Source organism: Salmo trutta, chromosome 2 (assembly GCF_901001165.1).
Source record: "Salmo trutta chromosome 2, fSalTru1.1, whole genome shotgun sequence".
Lineage (NCBI taxonomy): Eukaryota > Metazoa > Chordata > Actinopteri > Salmoniformes > Salmonidae > Salmo > Salmo trutta.
This window is the reverse complement of record NC_042958.1, coordinates 73354154-73377678: the sequence shown is the minus strand read 5'-3', so window position 1 is coordinate 73377678 and position 23525 is coordinate 73354154. Positions and strand designations below refer to the sequence as shown.

Here is a 23525-nt window from a genome sequence, read left to right as displayed (position 1 = left end):
CTCTACTATACGCCGACTCTCCAAAATCGTTTTAGAGAATTTGGCACGACGTACAACCGGCCTCACAACTGCACACCACGTGGAACCACGCCAGCCTAGGACCTCCACATCCGGGATCGTCTGAGACCAGCCACCTGGACAGCTGATGAAACTGAGGAGTATTTGTCTGTACTAAAGCCCTTTTGTGGAGAAAAAAAAAATATTTCTGATAGGCTGGGCCTGGCTCCCCAGTGGGTGGGCCTATGCCCTCCCAGGCACATCCATGGCTGCACCCCATCCCAGTCATGTGAAATCCATAGATTAGGGCCAAATTAATTTATTTCAATTGACTGATTTCCTTATATGAACTGTAATTCAGTAAAATCATTGCGTTTATATTTTTGTTGAGATAAATATGTGTTTTCACATACACATACAGTACCAGTTAAAAGATTGGACACACCTACTCGGAAGGGATTTTCTTTAGTTTTACTATTTTGTGAAGACATCAAAACTATGAAATAACACATACTGAATCATGTAGTAACCAAAAAAAAGTGTTAAACAAATCAAAATATATTATAGTTTAGATTATTAAAGGTAGCCACCATTTGCCTTGATGACAGCTTTGCACACTCTTGGCATTCTCTCAACCAGCTTCATGAGGAATGCTTTTTTAACAGTCTTGAATGAGTTCCCACATATGCTGAGCACTTGTTGGCTGCTTTCCTTCACTCTGCAGTCCAACTACAGTCCCTGGTTCGAATCCAGGCTGTATCACATCCGGTCGTGATTGGGAGTCCCATAGGGCAGCGAACAATTGGCCCCGCGTCGTCCGAGTTTGGCTGGGGCAGGCCGTCATTGTAAATATGAATTTGTTCTTAACTGACTTGCCTAGTTAAATAAATGTTATATATATATATATATACACACACACACACACACACATACATACATACATACATACATACATACACACACACACATATACACACACATATACACACACATAAATATATATATATATAAATAAAAAGTGCAATCATAAAAACCATCAAGTGCTTTGATGAAACTGGCTCTCATGAGGACTGCAACAGGAAAGGAAGACCCAGAGTTACCTCTGCTGGAGAGGATAAGTTCCTTCGAGTTACCAGCCTCAGAAATTGCAGCCCAAATAAATGCCTCACAGAATTGTAGTAACAGACACATCTCAACATCAACTGTTCAGAGGAGACGGCATGAATCAGGACTTCATGGTTGAATTTCTGCAAAGAAACCCCTACTAAAAGGACACCAATAAGAAGAAGAGACTTGCTTGGGCCGAGAAACATGCAATGGACATTAGACCGGTGGAAATCTGTCCTTTGGTCTGATTAGTACAAATGAGGTTTTTGGTTCCAACCACCGTCTCTGTGAGACACAGAGTAGGTGAACGTATGTGTGGTTCCCACCATGAAGCATGGAAGAGGATGTGTGATGGTGCTTTGCTGGTGACACAGTCAGTGATTTATTTAGAAATTGAGGCACACTTAACCAGCATGGCTACCACAGCATTTTGCAGCAACATGCCATCCCATCTGGTTTGCGCTTAGTGGGAATATCATTTGTTTTTCAACAGGAAAATGACCAAACACACCTCCAGGCTCTGTAAGGGCTATTTGACCAAGAAGGAGAGTGATGGAGTGCTGCATCAGATGACCTGACCTCCACAATCACCCGACCTCAACCCAATTGAGATGGTTTGGGAGGAGTTAGACAGCAGAGTAAAGGAAAAGCAGCCAGCATGTGCTCAGCATATGTGGGAACTCCTTCAAGACTGTTGGAAAAGCATTCCTCATGAAGCTGGTTGAGAGAATGTCATGAGTATGCAAAGCTGACATCAAGGCAAAGGGTGGCAACTTTGAAGAATCAAAAATATATTTCAATTTTTTACTACATGATTCCATATGTGTTAGTTTTGAGGTCTTCCGTATTATACAATGTAGAAAGTAAAAATAAAGAAAAACCCTGGAATTATTAGGTCTGTCCAAACTTTTGACTGGTACTGTATGCATGCATGTAAAGTTCAAGTTGGAAGTTTACATACACTTAGGTTGGAGTCATCAACCACTCCACAAATTTCTTGTTAACAAACTATAGTTTTGGCAAGTTGGTTAGGACATCTACTTTGTGCATAACAAGTCATTTTTCCAACAATTGTTTACAGACAGATTATTTCACTTATAATTCACAGTATCACAATTCCAGTGGGTCAGAAGTTTACATACACTAAGTTGACTGCGCCTAAACAGCTTGGAAAATTCCAAACAATTATGTCATGGCTTTAGAAGCTTCTGATAGGTTAATTTACATCACTGGAGGCGTACCTGTGGATGTATTTCAAGGTCTACCTTCAAACTCAGTTCCTCTTTGCTTGACATCATGTGAAAATCAAAAGAAATCATGGTTCATCCTTGGGAGCAATTTCCAAACGCCTGAAAGTACCACGTTCATCTGTAAACAATAGTACGCAACTATAAACACCATGGGACCACGCAGCCGTCATACCGCTCAGGAAGGAGACGCATTCTGTCTCCTAGAGATGAACGCACTTTGGTGCGAAAAGTGCAAATCAATCCCAGAACAACAGCAAAGGACCATGTGAAGATGCTGGAGGAAACGGGTACAAAATGAGTCCTATGTCGACATAAACTGAAAGGCCACTCAGCAAGGAAGAAGCCACTGCTCCAAAACCGCCATAAAAAAAGCCAGACTACAGTTTGCAACTGCACATGTGGACAAAGATCGTACTTTTTGGAGAAATGTTCTCTGGTCTGATGAAACAAAAATAGAACTGTTTGGCCATAATGACCATCCTTATGTTTGGAGGAAAAAGGGGGATGCTTGCAAGCCGAAGAACACCATCCCAACCGTGAAGCAACGGGGGTGGCTGCATCATGTTGTGGGGGTGCTTTGCTGCAGGAGGGACTGGTGCACTTCACAAAATAGATGGAATCATGAGGAAGCAAAATTATGTGGATATCTCAAGACATCAGTCAGGAAGTTAAAGCTTGGTCGCAAATGGGTCTTCCAAATGGACAATGACCCCAAGCATACTTCCAAAGTTGTGGAAAAATGGCTTAAGGACAACAAAGTCAAGGTATTGGAGTGGCCATCACAAAGCCCTGACCTCAATCCTATAGAAAATTTGTGGGCAGAACTGAAAAAGTGTGTGCGAGCAAGGAGGCCTACAAACCGGGCCAAAATTCACTTAACTTATTGTGGGAAGCTTGTGGAAGGCTGCCCGTATGACCCAAGTTAAACAATTTAAAGGCAACGTACCAAATACAAATTGAGTGTATATAAACTTCTGACCCACTGGGAATGTGAAGAAATAAATCCTTCTCTACTATTATTCTGACATTTCACATTCTTAAAATAAAGGTGGTGATCCTAACTGACCTAAGACAGGATTAAAAATTCAGGAATTGTGAAAAACTGAGTTTAAATGTATTGGGCTAAGGTGCATGTAAACTTCCGACTTATTTTCACACACACTACATGACCAAAAGTATGTGGAAAACTGCTCGTTGAACATGGGCATTAATATGGAGTTGGTCCCCCCTTTGCTGCTGTAACTGCCTCCACTCTTCTGGGAAGGCTTTCCACTAGATGTTGGAACATTGCTGCAGGGATTTGCTTCAATTCAGCCACAATAGCATTAGGGAGGTCGGGGCACTGATGTTGGGCGATTAGGCCTGGCTCCCAGTCTGCGTTCCAATTCATCCCAAAGGTGTTCGATGGGGTTGAGTTCAGGTCTCTGTGTAGGCCAGTCAAGTTCTTCCACACCGATCTCAACAAACCATTTCTGTATGGACTTGTTTTTGTGCAAGGGGGCATTGTCATGCTGAAACAGAAAAGGGCCTTCCTCAAACTGTTGCCACAAAGTTGGAAGCACAGTATCGTCTAACAGGAGGGGGAGGGGGGGGGGCGTATTCTGGTTTCCTCGGAACTTGAATCCGGCCCGCAAGACATAAAAATTGTGTGGTATCCAATTGTTAGTTATAGTGTTGTCCCATCACTGCAACTCGGGAGAGGCAAAGGTCGAGAGCCGTGCGTCCTCCGAATCACGACCCAGCCAAGCCGCACTGCTTCTTGACACAATGCTCGCTTTACCCGGAAGCCAGCCGCACCAATGTGTCGGAGGAAACACCGTACACCTGGCGACCGTGTCAGCGTGCATGCACCTGGCCCACCACAGGAGTCGCTAGAGCGCGATGGGACAGCGAAATCTCAGCCTGCCAAACCCGGACCACACTGGGCCAATTACCACGAACAGTGCTTGTGCAGACATTGCTTCAAGAGCCAGTTTGGAACTCGGTAGGGAATGTTGCAACCGAGGACAGACGATTCTTACGTGAGGCCTACCACTTCACGGCTGAGCCGTTGTTGCTCCTAGAAGTTTCCACTTCACAATGACAGCACTTACATTGATCTAGCAAGGCAGAAAGTTGATGAACTAACTTGTTGGAAAGGTGGCATCCTATGACGGTGCCACGTTGAAAGTCACTGAGCTCTTCAGTAAGGCCATTCTACTGCCAATGTTGGTCTAGGAGATTGCATGGCTGTGTGCTCGATTTTATACACCTGTCAGCAACGGGTATGGCTGAAACAGCTGAATCCACTCATTTGAACAGGTCTCCACATACTTCTGTATATATAGCGTACACACACACACGTATACTTTGACCATTCGCTTTCCTGTGCAACCGTTCACCACCTCTTCATTCATTTCCAAGTCATCTTAATGCTTTACACGCTCCGATACTGTAGCAGATACAAAACAGCCTCCTCCTGCTTTCATGTATGTGGTTTCTGAAAGTGGTTTGTTGACCCCCACAGTCACATACAGATCCATATATAAGGTTGCAATTTAAGCACTACTGATAAAAATGAACTTTAAGGTTCTCACTTCCCACTTTACATGACAGTTCCTGTATTGGAGGGTTCTGTGACTGACTGTGGTTCCTAGCTGGGGAATCTCTGAGGAACAGGGATGTTCTCATGAAGGTACTTCATACTGCCCGCCTCTGAGAACTCTGCCACTGTGTGCCCCTCACCCCGGAGGACCCACTTGGTGGTCAACAGCCCCTCCAGACCCACTGGGCCCCTCGCATGGATCCGAGCTGTGCTGATGCCAACCTCCGCACCTGCAACACCACAATACGGATCAGTATGTGCTGGACTAGACACACTTTATAATAACTGTTTATCATGAATATGAATTAATAAACTAATATAATTAAATACTGTACTCAACATGAATACACATTTATAAGCATTATAACAAACTAAGCATTACAATTCATAAGCATACAACATTTATCATTTTTTTTAAATGCATTTATAAATTAGATTTACGGTTATATTTTTGTATGATACAATTATATGTACTCACCAAGACCAAATCTGTATCCATCAGCAAAGCGAGAGCTAGCGTTCCAGAAAACACAGGCACTGTCCACCTGCTGCATGAACTGTTCAGCTGTCTTCTCTGTGCAGAAAAACATTACAATATATATAGTTCTAGGAAGCAGTTACTGTATTTTAAATAATTTGACATCAACGTTACTTTTTTGGGACCCTATAGTGTAAACATAAATGCATTTGTTGTAAATAAATGCATGGTAGGCCTATACACTAGGACAGTACAACATTGGAACGTTGACATGCAGTGCTACAGAACTCATTGAAAACTGTGTGTGTGTATACATGTGCGTTGCAGGATTTGCTCACCGTTATCTGTAACAATAACATCTGTGTGGGAGCTGCCGTATTTGTGGATGTGGTCCACGGCGTCCTGCATACTATCCACCACCTCAATGCAGCACTCCAGGTCCCCGTACTCTGTCCTCAGAGACTTCACCTCAGACGGGCTAAAGGTCAGGTAGGAGGCAAACCTGGGGCCAGCATGGATCTTGACCTGTGGGATGACACAAGACATTACATTTTCAATGATGACTGTATTTGACCATGTACACATATCTCTACTGTGTAGTTAAAGGGACATAACATTTCAAATCAAAGAAGGATGTGCACATACAGTATCTCAACATTAGAATACTTTTTACCAATATCCCATTAAACTGACCAGGTAGATGCTTCACTGATTTAACCCTTTCACGCGTGTGTTCCAAATATCTCTAACGGTCGCCCCAGCGTGAGTTTTTTTATGCACGTGATGTTCAAACGTTCTCTCCATTCCAGAATGTGATTGTTACATAAACAACAACACTGAATGGCTCAGAGTGGGAGTGAGAGGTTACCGTGATTGACTGCCTGCACGCGCCATTTGTATCAATAAATCACTATCAGAAAATGTTTTGTGTGGTATTATTGATATATTTACTATTTTATTCACGTTTTTCAATTACCGGTGATAAATCATGCGTTCCGATTTTTGCATAAATTGTAATGGGCACATAGTATGTGTGTAAAATAATGTTTTGAAGGTTGTACTGATTATGATGAGCTAAGCTAATTCCAGCTATGTGTATGGAGCCATGTTTGTTGACATACAATGCATTCTGGGTTTCAAGAAATCATCTGTTTGACCTAAGATGTTATAACAAAATGAGTTGAGTCGGAGTTCACTCATTTTTTGAGGACTTCTGGAAATGAATGGTGGGATGTGAACCCACCCCTTCAACATGCATACTATAAACAGACCAAACTTATCTTGTCTTCTCTTATTATCTTTGGTTTCTGTGTGGAAAAAATGCATGGCTGCGCGCTGAAACTAATCGACGGATTACTTTCAATTTCTAGAAAGTGTTTTACCTAATTATTTCGATCAATGGTGAGCTCACCCATGATGTGATTAATTATACATGGTAATTGCTATTAGCTAATTCATATTGTAGTTTATGTCAGCCGAGAGTTAGAAAATATGACTGCTTGTGTTGGGTCAATCTTTCCTCAGTTAGCGCTAGGACAAATGTAGCCTACATTTTTCCGGTTAGGATGATCGTGTTGTGCTATATATACAGTTCTGTGAATATCTGAACATTGCATCCAAAAATAAACTGCTAACATTCTGGACATAACTTTGTAAGGACTGTGTTTGTGTAAATAGTTTCTGAAAAAAAGTGTGGCCAGCTCAAATGCTGATTGTTGCGTCATTCGAAACTATGGCTTTCTAAATGAGCATTCTAATCACAAGGGGTGTGATCATACGCTTCAGGGACCACTGTAGAACGATCACACCCCATGTGATGGTACGTTTGAAAGGGTTAAATAAAAAAGACAGTAAGCCTTCCCCCATTACAATTGGTCAGATAGGGTGGCAAGGTACTACATGAATAAGTTATTGTTGGAATAATTAACTATTCTGCTGTGGGGTTCTCCGGTAAGTTTATGAATGGCTGCTTTAGAGATGACAATGCTTTGGATGACAACACCAAAAGGTCTAACAGAGTGTTGGCCTGGTCTCTCCCTTTATAAATGATGTCTCTATATAGTGCATTAATGCTCTGGGTTGTGTAATGTCTGTCATCTGTATAAGTTACTGAACAAGTCTCAGTATGAGTATGTGTATCGTCTACATGGAGAGATGGTGGGTGTGTATGCACGTCTCACCTGTTCCACTCTAAGCATGTCTATAATCTGGTCAAACAGAGGTGTCCTCAGTAGATCTCTGTGGAGGAGTAGGGTCTCCATGGCATTGCAGGCCGCAGGGTAGTCACATTTAGAGTCTTTGACTGCAGAGAGAACATTTATTAGACTACTGTTCACTTAGAGCAGGTATTCCCAGCAGTACGCGTAATGCCGTAGGGGGTACGCCAAATAAAAATGTGATGCACATAAAAAAAAATACTTTAGGTAGCCTAGTCAATTAATATCCAATCACATTAACCATAACTCTCCAGCAGGAAACCTGAACTTTTGCTCAGACATTTAGAAATGAAACATGACAATTTGAAAAATAAGCAACGGGAGTTTGAGTGAGAATAAAGACGACTTTCGAGTAGTAAGACATGTATAAAAGCAACAGACCATTAATAAGAAGGGGCTAGAAGCATCTTATATGGTGAGCTACCGAGTGGCTAGGACAGGCAAGCCCCATACTATTGTAGAGGATTTAATTATTCCTGCTGCTGCGGATATGGCTGGGACAATGCTGGGGGAAAAGGCCAAAAAAAACTATACAGACAATGCCTTCCTCAAACAACACTGTTTCATGATGCATCAGTGACACGGCGGGAGATGTTTTGAAACAATTACTGCTTTGCATACAAGCCAGTGAATTATATGCGTTACAGCTGGATGAGTCAGACGTGGCGGGTCTGGCACAGCTCCTGGCATATGTCCGTTACGTTTATGGGAGGTCAATTAAGGATGACATCCTCTTCTGCAAACGAGGACAACATGAGGATATTTTTAAAGTACTGGACAGCTTTGGGCCGTCAATTGGACTTGTGATCAAGATGTGTTGGTATCTATACTGATGGCGCAAAAGCCATGACAGGGAGACATAGTGGAGTGGTAACGAGCGTGCAAGCAGTTGCTCCCGGCGCCACTTGGGTACACTGAAGCATCCACCGAGAGGCTCTTGCTGCCAAGGTAATGTCTGACAGCTTGAAAGACGTTTTGGACACTACAGTAAAAATGGTTAACTTTGTTAAAGCAAGGCCCCTGAACTCTCGTGTATTTTCTGCCCTATGCAATATGGGCAGCGACCATGTAATGCTTTTACAACATACATAAGTGCGCTGGTTATCAAGGGGCAAAGCACTGACACGTCGTTTGAATTGAGAGACGAGCTTAAAGTTTTAAGTGACCATAATGTTCAATTGTCTGACCGCTTGCATGATGACGAGTTTCTCACACGACTGGCCTATCTAGGTGGTGTTTGTTCTCGCTGAACGATCTGAATCTAGGATTACAGGGACTCTCCGCAACTATATTCAATGTGCGGGACAAAATTGAGGCTGTGTTTAAGAAGTTGGAGCTCTTTTCTGTCTGCATTAACAAGGACAACACACAGGTCTTTCCATCATTGTATGATTTTTTGTGTGCAAATTAACTCAAGCTTACAGAAAATGTCATATAGCGAAGCACCTGATTGAGCTGGGTGTGCAATTACGCAAGTACTTTCCTGAAACGGACGACACAAACAACTGGATTCGTGTTCCCTTTCATGCCCTGCCTCCAGTCCAGTTACCGATATCTGATCAAGAGAGCCTCATCGAAATTGCAACAAGCGGTTCTGTGAAAATTGAATTTAAATCAGAAGCCACTGCCAGATTTCTGGATTGGGCTGCGCTCAGAGTATCCTGCCTTGGCAAATCACACTGTTAAGACACTGATGCCCTTTGCAACCACGTACCTATGTGAGAGTGGATTCTCGGCCCTCACAAGCATGAAAACTAAATACAGGCACAGACTGTGTGTGGAAAATGATTTAAGACAGACTCTCTCCAATACAACCCAACATTGGAAAGTTACATTTGAAGTGGGAAGTTTACATACACTTATGTTGGAGTCTAGAGGTCGACCGATTAATCGGCATGGCCGATTAATTAGGGCCGATTTCAAGTTTTCATAACAATCGGTAAACGGCATTTTTGGACGCCGATGATGGCCGATTACATTGCACTCCACAAGGAAACTGCGTGGCAGGCTGACCACCTGTTACGCGAGTAAAGCAAGGAGCCAAGGTAAGTTGCTAGCTAGCATTAATCTTATAAAAAAAAAAAAACAATCTTAACAATCACTAGTTAACTACACATGGTTGATGATATTACTAGTTTAACTAGCTTGTCCTGCATTGCAAATAATCAATGGGGTGGCTCTTAATTTATCATCAAATCACAGCCTACTTCGCCAAACGGGTAATGATTTAACAAGCGCATTCGCAAAAAAAGCACTGTCGTTGCACCAATGTACCTAACCATAAACATCATTGCCTTTCTTAAAATCAATACAAAAGTAAACATGTTTTAAACCTGCATATTTAGCTAAAATAAATTCATGTTAGCAGGCAATAATAACTAGGGAAATTGTGTCACTTCTCTTGCGTTCTGTGCGAGCAGAGTCAGGGTATATGCAGCAGTTTGGGCCGCCTGGCTCGTTGCGAACTGTGTGAAGACCATTTCTTCCTAACAAAGACCGTAAAGAATTTTAGATAATTATGACATTTTACATAATTATGACATAATTCAAAAGGCACTCGCTGAGCAATCTTATTGCAGGTGCATGGCAACAATTGAAACAGGATGAAGGAAAAAGGAAACTGCACACTGCTCTTGATAGTATCACTGATATTTAATTCACTATTGAAAGTGACACTCAACGCGTTCATTACCTCGATATGTGGATTGAGAAATCAAATGGAACCCTGTTTACAACTCTGTATAGAAAAGAAACGGACAGAAATACTCTATTACACGGGGACAGCTTCCATCCTGAGCCATTAAAAAGAGGACTTCCAAGAAGCCAATTTTTCAGACTGCGCCGTATATGCTACTCCACAGATGATTATCTAGAAAAAGCAGTGGAGATGCGTATTAGGTTTCTAAGAAGAGGCTATTCGCCACAATGTGTGGATGAAGCTCTTCATTTGGCATTGGGAAAAACACGAGATGAATTGTTACAAAAAAGACCCGCTAAAACAAAAGAACACTCCGTAATGTTCACAACCACATATACTTTGAATTTGCGAAAAGTGGGAGGTGTGGTCAAGAAACACTGGCATATTTTATCATCGGACCCAGCTTTGCCGGCTGAATTTAAAAATCCACCACTTATTGTGTATAGGAGAGGTCGCAATTTACGCGATAAACTGGTTCATGCCAACTGCCAGCCACGAAAGAAAAATCAGCCAGGCTCTTTTACGCCGTCTACCAAATGGTAGCTATAAATGCAGAGGATGCGCACAGTGCAACAATATGATGAAGTGTGAATATTTCTGCCACCCCCAGAGGAAAACGGTTTCAAATAAATGATATCATTACATGTACCACCACCCATGTTATTTACATTATTAAATGTCCATGTGGGCTCTGCTATGTCGGTAAGACCTCCCGCTCTCTCAAACAGAGAATTAGTGAACATAAAAGTTCAATCAGGTGAAACGACAGGGATTATCCAGTCGCAGTACATTTTAATGACCTAAAACATGACATTTCCACCTTTTAGATTTTGTGTCATAGAGAAAGTCAAGATATCAGACAGGGGAGGTGATATTAACAATACTCTGAGCAAAAGAGAATGTTTTTGGATTTTCACCCTCCAGATATTATTTCCCAAAGGACTTAATGATGAAATGCCTATGTATGTTATGTTGTGAATTTGAACATGAATTATGTGCCTATTTAAGATTACTCTGATGTTTTTCGTATGATGTACCCAATGATTAATGAAAACTTGCTATGTCCTCATTGTGGTTTTATGGACGTATTCAATGCGTCTTATTTATACACTTTTGTAGTGTTTGTGAAATGCATATTGTTATGTTTGGTAGCACTTATTTTTCCTTTGCCTCCAACCCCTTTCCATACGTGGAATGGATGTGGGTGGGGCTAGGTCTACATAGAGGTGCTTTTTTCCGAAAATTCACAAAAGCTCTGACGATACGTAAGCTTATTAAATATCAGTGATACTATCAAGAGCAGTGTGCGGTTTCCTTTTTCCTTCACACATAATTATGACATAACATTGAAGGTTGTGCAATCTAACAACAATATTTGGACTTATGGATGCCACCCGTTCGATAAAATACGGAACGGTTCCGTATTTCACTGAAAAAATTTACTTTTTGTTTTCGAAATGATTGTTTCCGGATTTGACCATATTAATGACCTAAGGCTCGTATTTCTGTGTGTTTATTATATTATAATTAAGTCTATGACTTGATATTGACAGAGCAGTCTGAGCGGTGGTAGGCAGCAGCAGGCTCGTGTGCATTCATTCAAACAGCACTTTCCTGCGTTTGCCAGCAGCTCTTCGCAATGCTTGAAGCACAGCGCTGTTTATCACTTCAAGCCTATCAACTCCAAAGATTAGACTGGCAATACTATAGTGCCTATAAGAACATCCAATAGTCAAAGGTATATGAAATGCAAATGGTATAGAGAGAAATAGTCCTATAATTCTTATAATAACTACAACCTAAAACTTCTTAGCTGGGAATATTGAAGACTCATGTTAAAAGTAACCACCAGCTTTCATATGTTCTGAGCAAGGAAATTAAACGTTAGATTTTACATGGCACATATTGCACTTTTACTTTCTTCTCCAACACTGTGTTTTTGCATTATTTAAACCAAATTGAACATGTTCCATTATTTATTTGTGACTAAATAGATTTTTATGTATTATATTAAGTTAAAATAAAAGCGTTCATTCAGAATTGTAGTAATTGTCATTATTATAAATATATACAAATAAAAAACATCCGATTAATCTATCGGCTTTTTTTGGTCCTCCAATAATCAGCGTTGAAAAATCATAATCGATCGACCTCTATTTGAGTCACTAAAATTCGTTTTTCAACCACTCCACAAATTTATTGTTAACAAACTATAGTTTTGGCAAGTCGGTTAGGACATCTACTTTGTGCATGACAAGTCAAAGTCTGTATCACAATTCCAGCGGGTCAGAAGTTTACATACACCAAGTTGACTGTGCCTTTAAACAGCTTGGAAAATTCCAGAAAATGATGTCATGGCTTTAGAAGCTTCTGATAGGCTAAATGACATCATTTGTGTCAATTGGAAGTGTACCTGTGGATGTATTTCAAGGTCTACCTTCAAACTCAGTGCCTCTTTGCTTGACATCATGGGGAAATCAAAAGAAATCAGCCAAGACCTCAGAAAAAAAATGTGTAGACCTCGACAAGTCTGGTTCATCCTTGGGAGGAATTTCCAAATGCCTGAAGGTACCACGTTCATCTGTACAAAAAATAGTACGCAAGTATAAACACCACGGGACCACGCAGTCGTCATACTGCTCAGGACGGAGACGCGTTCTGTCTCCTAGAGATGAACGTACTTTGGTGTGAAAAGTGCAAATCAATCCCAGAACAGCAGCAAAGGACCTTGAAAGATGCTGGAGGAAACAGGTACAAAAGTATCTATATGCACAGTAAAACGAGTCCTATATCGACATAACCTGAAAGGCTGCTCAGCAAGGAAGAAGCCACTGCTCCAAAACCGCCATAAAAAGCCAGACTACGGTTTGCAACTGCACATGAGAACCAAGATTGTACCTTTTGGAGAAATGTTCTCTGGTCTGATGAAACAAAAATAGAACTGTTTGGCCATAATGACCATCGTTATGTTTGGAGGAAAAAGGGGAGGCTTGCAAGTCGAAGAACACCTTCCCAACAGTGAAGCACGGAGGTGGCAGCATCATGTGGTGGGGGTGCTTTGCTTCACAAAATAGATGACATTATGAGGAAAGGAAAATTATGTGGATATATTGAAGAAACATCTCAAGTCATCAGTCAGGAAGTTAAAGCTTGGTCGCAAATGGGTCTTCCAAATGGACAATGACCCCAAGCATACTTCCAAAGTTGTGGAAAAATGGCTTAAGGACAACAAAAGTCAAGGTATTGGAGTGGCCATCACAAAGCCCTGACCTCAATCCTATAGAAAATATGTGGGCAGAACTGAAAAAGCGTGTGCGAGCAAGGAGGCCTACAAACCTGACTCAGTTACACCAGCTCTGTCAGGAGGAATGGGCCAAAATTCATCCAACTTATTGTGGGAAGCTTGTGGAAGGCTACTCGAAACGTTTGACTCAAGTTCAACAATTTAAAGGCAATGCTAAGAAATACTAATTAAGTGTATGTAAACTTCTGACCCACTGGGAATGTGATGAAAGAAATAATAGCTGAAATAAATCACTCTTTACTATTATTCTGACATTTCATATTCTTAAAATAAAGTGGTGATCCTAACTGACCAAAGACAGGGACTTTTTACTAGGATTAAATGTCAGGAATTGTTTAAAATGTATTTGGCTAAGGTGTATGTAAACTTCCGACTTCAACTGTATGTGCATCCTTTCAAGCACACCCTTCTCATTAACCTGTGGTGAGTTTGTTCCTCAAAAATTGTGAATAATAAGGTTTTATATGCAAGATGGCTAAATAAAGAAAAAAAGTATTATATATTATTATTTGTGCCCTGGTCCTATAAGAGCTCTTTGTCACTTCCCACGAGCCGGGTTGTGACAAAAACTCACACTCACATTCTCATGTTTAATAAATGTATCGTATAGTGTGTGTGGTAGGCTTACAATGGCGGAAAAAACAACATTTGAGAGTGCGCTGACCCTGGTGCTAGATGGGGTACGCATCTGGAGGTTGAATGTTTGAAGGGGTACGGGACTATAAAAAGTTTGGGAACCACTGACTTAAGAGGACTGGGTGTATGAATGAGTTCATAATTTAATGTTAACTAAAGCCGTTTGCTGGTTTTTGGTTTTTAAGACCTAGACAACCAGTTGAGGGGAGTTCCTTGCCAATCAGTGACCTTAACTCATCAATCAAGTACAAGGGAGGAGCGAAAACCGGCAGACACTCTGCCTTCCGCGGAACGAGTTTGACACGTGCCATAGACGCAAGGACTGACAGTTCATGACATCCACAAGATAGCTTCACCATAAGTTTAAAACTACACATTGTACATTGTTGCTTATAAACAATGGGGTAATGAAGCACTCACTGATGTCAACAGCCTTTTCGATGCAGGCCTCAGAGTCGATGTAGACATGGCAGATGCCCTCACTGTGTCCCAGCACAGGGATGCCCTTGGCAGCTCTCTGGATGTCTCTGACCAGCTGGGATGAGCCTCGGGGGATGATCAGGTCTATCATCTTATCTAGTCTACACAGGTCCTCCACCTCCTCACGGGTACTCACCTACAGCACACACGTTAATAACATACTTTACTACGATGCAAACTAAAATCATATGTACCTACAACAGGGCTGGGGTCAATTCCATTTTAATTCAGTCAATTCCAATTATCTTCTTATAGAGAAGGATTGAGGGGCATGTGAATTTCAGTTTACTTCCTAAAATGACTGAATTAAAATGGAATTTACTCCAGCCCTGACCTACAGTACAAGTGTACTGTTATTCACACCACACAAATGATTTCTCCTATCTGTAACATAAGTGTATCTAATAAGTGTTATGCATAACCTAAAACTCAACTCCTGCCTCAAATTTCCCATTGATTTGGATCAAGCTCTTACCAGCTGAATAGCATCCTTCACCCCATGGAGAGAGAGCGCCTCCTGGGTCAGTTGATGCAAGATCCGGTTGGTGTTGGCCGCTTCTTTTCCCCCCTTCAGTAACAGAGCATTTCCACTGGCAATAGCCAGAGCTGACACCTGTATTTCATATCGGTACATGTCCATACGACACTTTAGTCACATCAGTACAATCATGTCTCTGAAAATAAAAGACAATAGGGTGCAATCTCAAATCAACCCTTAGACCATTTGTCCTGTGTACTTAAAATCTGTGAGGATTTGAGGCCTCCCGAGTGGCGCAGCGGTCTAAGGCACTTTTGCAGTACTGATGCACCACTACAGCCTCGGGTTCGATCCCAGGCTGTATCACAGCCTGGCCGTGACTGGGAAACCCATGGGGCAGCTCACAATTGGCCCAGCGTCGTCCGGGTTAAGGGAGGGTTATGCCGGCCGCGATTTCCTTGTGTCATCGTGCTCTAAATCAAATCAAATTTTATGGGTCACATACACATATTTAGCAGATGTTATTGCGGGTATAGCAACTGCTTGTTGCGGGCCAGGCGCCTGCAAGCTGACCTCGGTTGTCAGTTGGATGGTGTTTCCTCCGACACATTGGTGCGGCTGGCTGCGGGGTTAAGCGAGCAGTGTGTCAAGAAGCAGTGCGGCTTGGCAGGGTTGTGTTTCGGAAGACACGTCTCTCGACCGTCGCCTCTCCCAAGTCCATAGGGGACATGCAGCGATGAGACAAGATCGTAACTACCAATTAGAAAAAGGGGGTAAAGAAAAAAGGGGTAAAATAAAACAAATGTTTAGATAACTAATAAATTAGAGAGGATTTAACAAATGTAAGCAATATGGTAATAGCTTCACCTTGCCCTCTAATAGGCTATGTTAAAGTTTCACCATATTACTTATTTTCCAATCAAATCCTCTCAGATCTCCACAAGTGCCTAGGGTGAAGGGTCTAGTGGTCCATTTGGGATTGGGCCTAGGATGAGCCTTGTGGTTTAGCAGCATGGCCATCATCAGGTGACTGACCTGAGGAAGGCAGTCGGGCCGGGACTCAAAGATGACCAGCAGGACCCCGATGGGCACAGTGATCTGTTCGAGCTCCAGGTTGTTGGCGACTCTGGTCCTGCGGAGCACCTGCCCCACGCTGTCCCTGGATGATACAGCAATCTGACGCAGGCCTATGGCTAGGCTGTTCAGCTTTGATGTGGACAGACTCAACCTTGCCAACAGGGGTTGGGAAAGACGGCCTAGAGGGAAATCACACTAAAATATAAGACCAAAATTCTTATGGCTTATATCAATTGCTGATATCGACAGACAGCTTGTGTCAGCAATATTAACAATATCTGGTATGATCCTAATTTGTGAGGCCATTGTGACCTGATGAAGCTGCATTGAGTACCTGATGATGCTGCAGTCTCCATGTCTCTCTTGTTGGCACTGAGGATCTCATCCTTCTTCTCTGTCAGCAGGTCAGCCAGACGGCAAATTATCTCTCCTCTCTGGTTGAGTGTGAATGAATACAGACGTCTTAAAAAGATTACTAAAGTACAGCAGAGATAAATCACACATCAGCTCAGATGGGCACTCTATAACCAGGCCAGTCAGTACAGCTCGGCACAGCTCTGTAGGGTGAAAAGGGTAAAAAAGGGAACGCTCACCTCATCTGGGTGAAGAGTGGCCAGAGTCCTGCCTGCCTGCCTGGCCATTTCTGTCTGCTGCTCCACAGTGGGACCTGTGTGTCACATCCCACAACAACATGAACCTGAGTGGGGCATCTCACCAACTTAACTGTTTCAGTGACTCTTTTTAACCACTTTCATACATGAGCCATTATAAATGCTTTTTGAAATGCTTATAAATTCGTTATACATTATTATAAATGCTCATGAATTGCAATGTAATGAACTGCATTTTTACAAATAAATGTAGTTTATTAATGAGTGTAACTACTGCTTCTAATCTACTGTAGGTTGGTGTTTATTTCTCTACAAAGCTATCAGTGACTCACCAGCAGGCTTGACCTCAGAGAAGAATGTGCCCACTTTCTTTCCCTCCACTATGTCTGTGATGACGTGGCCCGTGACTTTGGGGTCTGTGCCATTGGCAATGACGACCGACGTGCCACCCTGAAGCGCCCACAGAGCCGACTTCACCTGGGTGAGACAACATGGTTGTAATAAACATTTATAATGAGACATACCCAGTAGCCAGTGGAGGGTGTCCCCCCCTTCTGACCCTGGTTCCTCCCTAGGTTTCTTCTATTTAGGGCGTATTTCCTTGCCTCTTTCTTTCTGCTTGCTTTTAACTTTGGGGCCCTAGTCCGAGTTACTGTAAAAGCACTTGTGATAACTGCTGATGTAAAGGGTTTTATAAATGAAATTGATTGATTGATAAAACCTTCTTTCAAATGGCCAACCACACTATTTTAACACTTGGAGTGTAGATGGTGGTTGCTTGCCACTAACCTTTGCCTCCATGCCCCCAATGCCCACTTTGGACTTTGAGCCATATCTGATAGACTGCTGGTCTCCGGGGTAGAAGATGTCGATGAGTTTAGCGTCATCTGTTCCTGGGGGGCTGTCATACAATCCTGAGGGATACATGGTCAACGCAAATACTTTTTATTTTAGCTGAGAGTAAATGAACGTAGCTCATTTCGAAATGCATTACATACCTTCAACATCAGATAGAGCAATAAGAAGGTCTGCTTTCATTTCAACAGCCAGTCTTGCAGCCAAGCTGTCGTTATCCTTGATGTGTATTACCTAAAATGCAAGAAAAAAAAACATAACAGCATGACCCCATTTAATACATGCAAACAGCTCATCATAGCCATGTATCATAACTATGCAGTGTACCCTAGCCTAGGATGTAATTTTAAAGTAAGAGCAGCTTGCTGAACAAAAACTTGCTACAATAGGCCCCTCTACACTAGCATTGGCTCTGACTTCAACATAAGTCATATCCTAACTTCCACATAAGCCAAGTTTTCACTTAGGTTTGCATTGGCATCAATGGAAGACTAAGTGGAAGTCCGGATTCGCCCCTCAGATGCATGAAGAAGCACTAATAAAAGTAGAAATGATCAAAGCTAATTACATTTAATTTCAAACAGATGCTAAACCAAAATGAAACATTTGTGTGGGTGGAGAAAGTAAAAGAAAATATGCCTTATGTAATAAACCATCACAACCACACTATGCATTCCCAGCATGCCCTTCACAATATACCTACATTTACCCCCTGAAGGTCACTGTTTGGAACAGGGGGCGGTACAACTGCGTCATTGGTGTTGATGATGGGCACTATGTTCATGCGCAGCAGCTCGTGGAGGGTGCTGTTCAGGTTGCGACGCTTCTGCTCATCGTGGAAGTCGAGGTTCGTCACCAGGATCTATTGAAGAGGCATACGAAAGATCTCAGTTTGAGGGTTTAACGTAGGCATATAGTCATTCTAAAAACATGTACTGGGGCCAAGCTTCCTGCCATCCAAGACCTATATACCAGGTGGTGTCAGGGGAAGGCCCTAAAAATTGTCAAATACTCCAGCCACGCTAGTCAGATTGTTCTCTCTGCTACCGCACGGCAAGCAGAACCGGAGCGCCAAGTCTAGGTCCAAGAGGCTTCTAAACAGCTTCTACCCCCAAGCCATTAGACTCCTGAACATCTAATCAAATGGATACCCAGACTATTTGAATTGCCCCCCCCCTCTTTTACACCACTGCTACTTTCTGTTGTTATCTATGCATAGTTACTTTAATAACTCTACCTACATGTACATAATACCTTAACTAACCGGTGCCCCCGCACATTGACTCTATACCGGTACCCCCCCTGTATAGTCTCGCTATTGTTATTTTACTGCTGCTCTTTAATTACTTGTTACTTTTATTTCTTATCTGTATTTTTTAAAACTGCATTGTTGGTTAGGGGTTCGTAAGTAAGCATTTCACTGTAAGTTCTACATTTGTTGTATTCGGAGCATGTGACTAATAACATTTGATTTGTCAATACAACTTTGGCTAAGAAAAGGCATACAATAAATGAATTTAGTGTAATCAGACACTATGCAATTCCATCTGCAAAGAATGATACAGTAATACTTTTGTAAGTGGGTTTGTACCTGTGCAGTGCAGGTGCTGTACTGGGTGAACATAGCTTCATACAGAGCCATCAAGCCACTCTGTCCAGCAGCTGCACACGCCCGGGCCTCCAGAACTGGAAGTGACTGAAGCGCAGAGAAATAAAAATCATGAGTAAAAGCCAATATGCCAATAGTTATTGATCGATTGTCCATTGTCATCCAATCTGTTGTGAGGTGACTTGGTATACCATTTCTTTGAGTTGGTTCTGTCCAGAGTGCAAGGCTTGTCTGACGCTCTGAGATAGCAGGATCTCGTGTCTCAGTCTCTGCCTTCCGAAAGCAACAGCCCCACTGGTGACAATCATCATCTCCCTGCCTTGGTTCTGCAGCACGGCCACCTAAGGGGCACACACAACAATGAACTCTTCTTACACACCACTTATTCATCAACTTAATTCTATCTTCAACAAGTATTCTCTAAAGACCCACCCAAAATATAAATGAACATTACCTCAGCAGTTTCTCCCCTTAAATTTTAGAAGATACCTTCAATGCCAATCAAAACCCACATAATCATGTCTTGAATTTCAATATTCTGGAGTCTTCTATTTCTACATTATTTCTGGTTCTCGTTAGTAGTTCCTGGTCATTACAACCTATATCATCAATGACCGGGTCGTGACCTCACCTGCTCCACAATGGAGGCGAGACGCCCGAGGGCCAAGCCACACTCATCTCCCCGCGTCACCACAGCACTGCCCAATTTCACCACAATGCGCTTGGCCTGTCTGAGCTCACTGCGGTGCGCTGCTGACTTCCCAGGAGAATGGGTGACAGGGACTGCAACAGATAACAGGACATTCATTTAACACCAGTCATGTTCATTAGGGCACACCGTAACAAAACATTATGCAACAAAAAACAAAAATTAAAGTTTCTTAGTTCAGATAGTACCCTCATATTTAACTTGTTTGCTTCCGTTTCATACCTACTGAACATGACCCAAAATACCTTTATCCAAAACGTACTGAACAGCAGTTCTCATCGTAAACCTTGGGTTGTCTGACAACAGCATATGTTAGGCTATTATATGGACAAACGTCTGAGACTGCCAAAGAGGTGTGTTAAGTGCCAAGTGTCATCTGTAGTGGGGTGCACCAGTGCAGTGTGTTTTGGAATGGTGGAATGAGGTTGGCTACTTACACTTGGTTTGGGACACTGCCCTGGCAAAGCGTGGGCAAACATTTGCTTGCAGGCTCCTGGACCGTAGACTGGAACACAAGGCCAGCCTCTGCAACATCATGGCAATGTGACCTGAGGACAGTACACAGCTATTTATAAATCACAATAAAGTGGGCATCCTTTAGGCTGATATACAGGTGTACATTTGCTTGTAAGTAAGCTAAACCAAATTGTCTCGTTGTTGTAGATAATTGGTAGAAAATAGCTGTCAACAGTCTCAAGCGCTGAAGTTAACCAGCTATACTACACACAACAAAAATATAAAATGCAACATGCAAAGTTTTGGTCCCATGTTTCATGAGCTGAAATAAAAGATCCCAGAAATGTTCCATTCGCACATACAGCTTATTTTGTGCACAAATTTGTTTACATCCGTGTTAATGAGCATTTCTCATTTTCCAAGATAATAAATCCACCTGATAAGTGGCATATCAAGTATATGATTAAACAGCATGAGCATTACACAGGTGCCCCTTGTGCCGAGACAATAAAAGGCCACTAAAATGTGCAGTTTTATCATACAACACAAAGCCACAGATGTCTCAAGTTGAGGGAGCATGCAATTGGCATGACTGCAGGAATGTCCACCAGATCGGTTGCCAGAGAATGTAATGTTCATTTCTCTACCATAGCCGCCTCCAACGTGTTTTCGAGAATTTGGCTATACCTCCAATCGGCCTCAGACCACATGTATGACGTGTGGGCCAGCAGTTTGCTGATGTCAACGTTGTGAACAGAGTGCACCATGGTGGCAGTGGGGTTATGAATGGTATGGGCAGGAATAAACTACAGACACAATTGCATTTTATCGATGCATAGAAATACCTGAGGCCCATCTTTTTAAAGGTATGTCTGTGACCAACAGATGCATAGCTGTATTCCCAGTCATGTGAAATTCATAGATTAGGGCCTAATTTACTTATTTCAATTGACTGATTTCCTCATAAGAACTAACTCAGTAAAGTATTTGAAATTGTTGCGTCTATATTTTTGTTCAGTATAGTTAGTTGTGGTGTTTTGCTAAGGATTGATAGCTGTAGTTACAGAAATGGTGCCAATTCAGTGCCCACTGCTTTATACTACGACTAGTTAGTTCATCCATGGATATCACAAATCGGCCAGGGTTGCCATAAATGGAAGCTAAGCTGTCAATGTTGTACAACTGGACAGGGTCATTATGATAGCTAACGTAACTAGCTATAGTACTGTCATAAATCAAATGTGTAACGTTGGATAACGAAGTTCTCATGTTAGTCTGTTGATGTGGCTGCTGAAATGTCTAGCTAGAAAATGTTCGTTAAATCAAGCTGTAGGCTACTAGTACAAGCTAGGCTGGGCATAGACCTCCACTATCGTCCGGGCTTGATGTGGCCAGCCGGTAATACACGTGACCCCTTGACCGGTTCGTACTTAAACACTATATATATATATTCAGGCTGCAAATGTTTCGATTTCCTCAGCAACCTTACTTAATGACGAGAAAACTGGGGGGAACGATAAAATATGCGACTAACGTTACTTCAATATGGCCGCTTCTAGCTAACGTTACTATAGTCGATAGGGAACGCTAGCTACAGCAGGCTAGGATCTGACTAGCTAGCAATAGACTACGTTGAGGCAACCAAATAGAGAAACACAATAGAGAATTAATTCAAAAGATGTCTCACCAACAGTCAGTACTTATAAAAGTCGAAGGTTCCCGCTGCAGCAAAATTGACAACTGCTGAGTAAAGACACGTCGTCAGATTGCCACATCCACAGACAGCCATAGGCCGTGTTCCCGAAACATGTGGGTTGTGTTGTGAACAACATAAACGTGAATCAGCGGTTCGCTTTCAAAATAAAGGTACCCCATTGAAAGTGATTCAAACAGATAAAAAAATGTAGAATCCTCCAAGAGCCATAGTTAAGGCTGTACATAGCAATATGAATGTCCGATAGACTGAATAGTGAGGTGATTTCTCACGGTTAAGTCCCGCTATAAGAGCTACGACGCTAATATTTGTGTAAAGTCTTTAGAATTGTAATCTGTGTGGCACTGAGTTAGCTAATAAATGTAATGGACCCAAAACCCATACAGTAGCTTGCAATATGAGTATGCCCCCAATGCAATTCTGAAGTCTAATACATCCACAGTGCCATTTCAACAGATGTTTTACTTTGTATCAAATTAACTAATTGCTGTCTTTTGATGAATCCAGTGGCGGTCTGTGCAGTTTAAGATTAGGGTGGATGATAAAAAAAATTCTGAGCACAGCCTTATTTCTATTGCAGCATATGGGATGACTGTCAATCATATTCCATTCACCCAGCTCAATGTAACATTGATAGGTTTAGGCTACTGATACTCAAATTTGCCCTATAACCCCTCATGAGGTTGCTACAACCGAGCCTACAAATTAAAGTTTATAACGTAGGTGCACAGATCGAAAGAAAAATTGGAGTAATCAAGGTGACAGAAAGTGAAACATTCAATACCACCTAGCACACTCTTGCCTACATCTCGCTGATCTAGGGTGTAATCATTAGTCCAAACGTTACGTTTTGCAACTAAAAAGTGAGATTATATTGGATAAATTCAGGTAGGTCCATTCCAGTTTCGCTCCATTTGCTTCAGTTGAAAAAATATTTCTCAACTGAATTGGCTGAATGAATACACCCCTGATCACCCGCACACACAATTCACTTTCATAGCAGCCATACAAATAGCATAATCACATCTACGCGCTCTCCTCCTCTCACATTTTCCCTACATTGTCACCATATTAGCTAACGTAGGGTGACCATATTTTAGTTTTCAAAAAAGAGGACAGTGGAGGCAGAGGGAGACGGACACAGTGGGCGGTAAATACAAATGCGTTCACAACCATGCAACTATGTTATTGAACTTTAATACATAAAGTAATACATCCTTTCCATTCAACTGTTGGCCCTCAACAATAGAATAATAATAAAACAAT

At 42.0% G+C, this 23525-nt stretch overlaps 1 protein-coding gene across 1 annotated transcript; it reads right to left on the bottom strand.

The window, feature by feature from the left end:
- Nucleotides 1–4720: 4720 nt before the first annotated feature.
- On the bottom strand, nt 4721–22370 carry LOC115162848 (delta-1-pyrroline-5-carboxylate synthase). Its single transcript, XM_029714278.1, has 18 exons — nt 22233–22370; nt 20527–20637; nt 20012–20163; nt 19572–19721; nt 19363–19467; nt 18475–18633; nt 17915–18005; nt 17706–17830; nt 17249–17393; nt 16899–16972; nt 16640–16739; nt 16264–16484; nt 15226–15363; nt 14691–14886; nt 7597–7718; nt 5755–5941; nt 5417–5512; nt 4721–5168 (listed from the first exon to the last, which is right to left on the bottom strand). Exons 2-18 carry the CDS (start codon nt 20624–20626, stop codon nt 4987–4989), a joined length of 2343 nt encoding a protein of 780 aa, XP_029570138.1. The 5' UTR covers nt 20627–20637; nt 22233–22370; the 3' UTR covers nt 4721–4986.
- Between the last annotated feature and the right edge of the window lie 1155 nt (nt 22371–23525).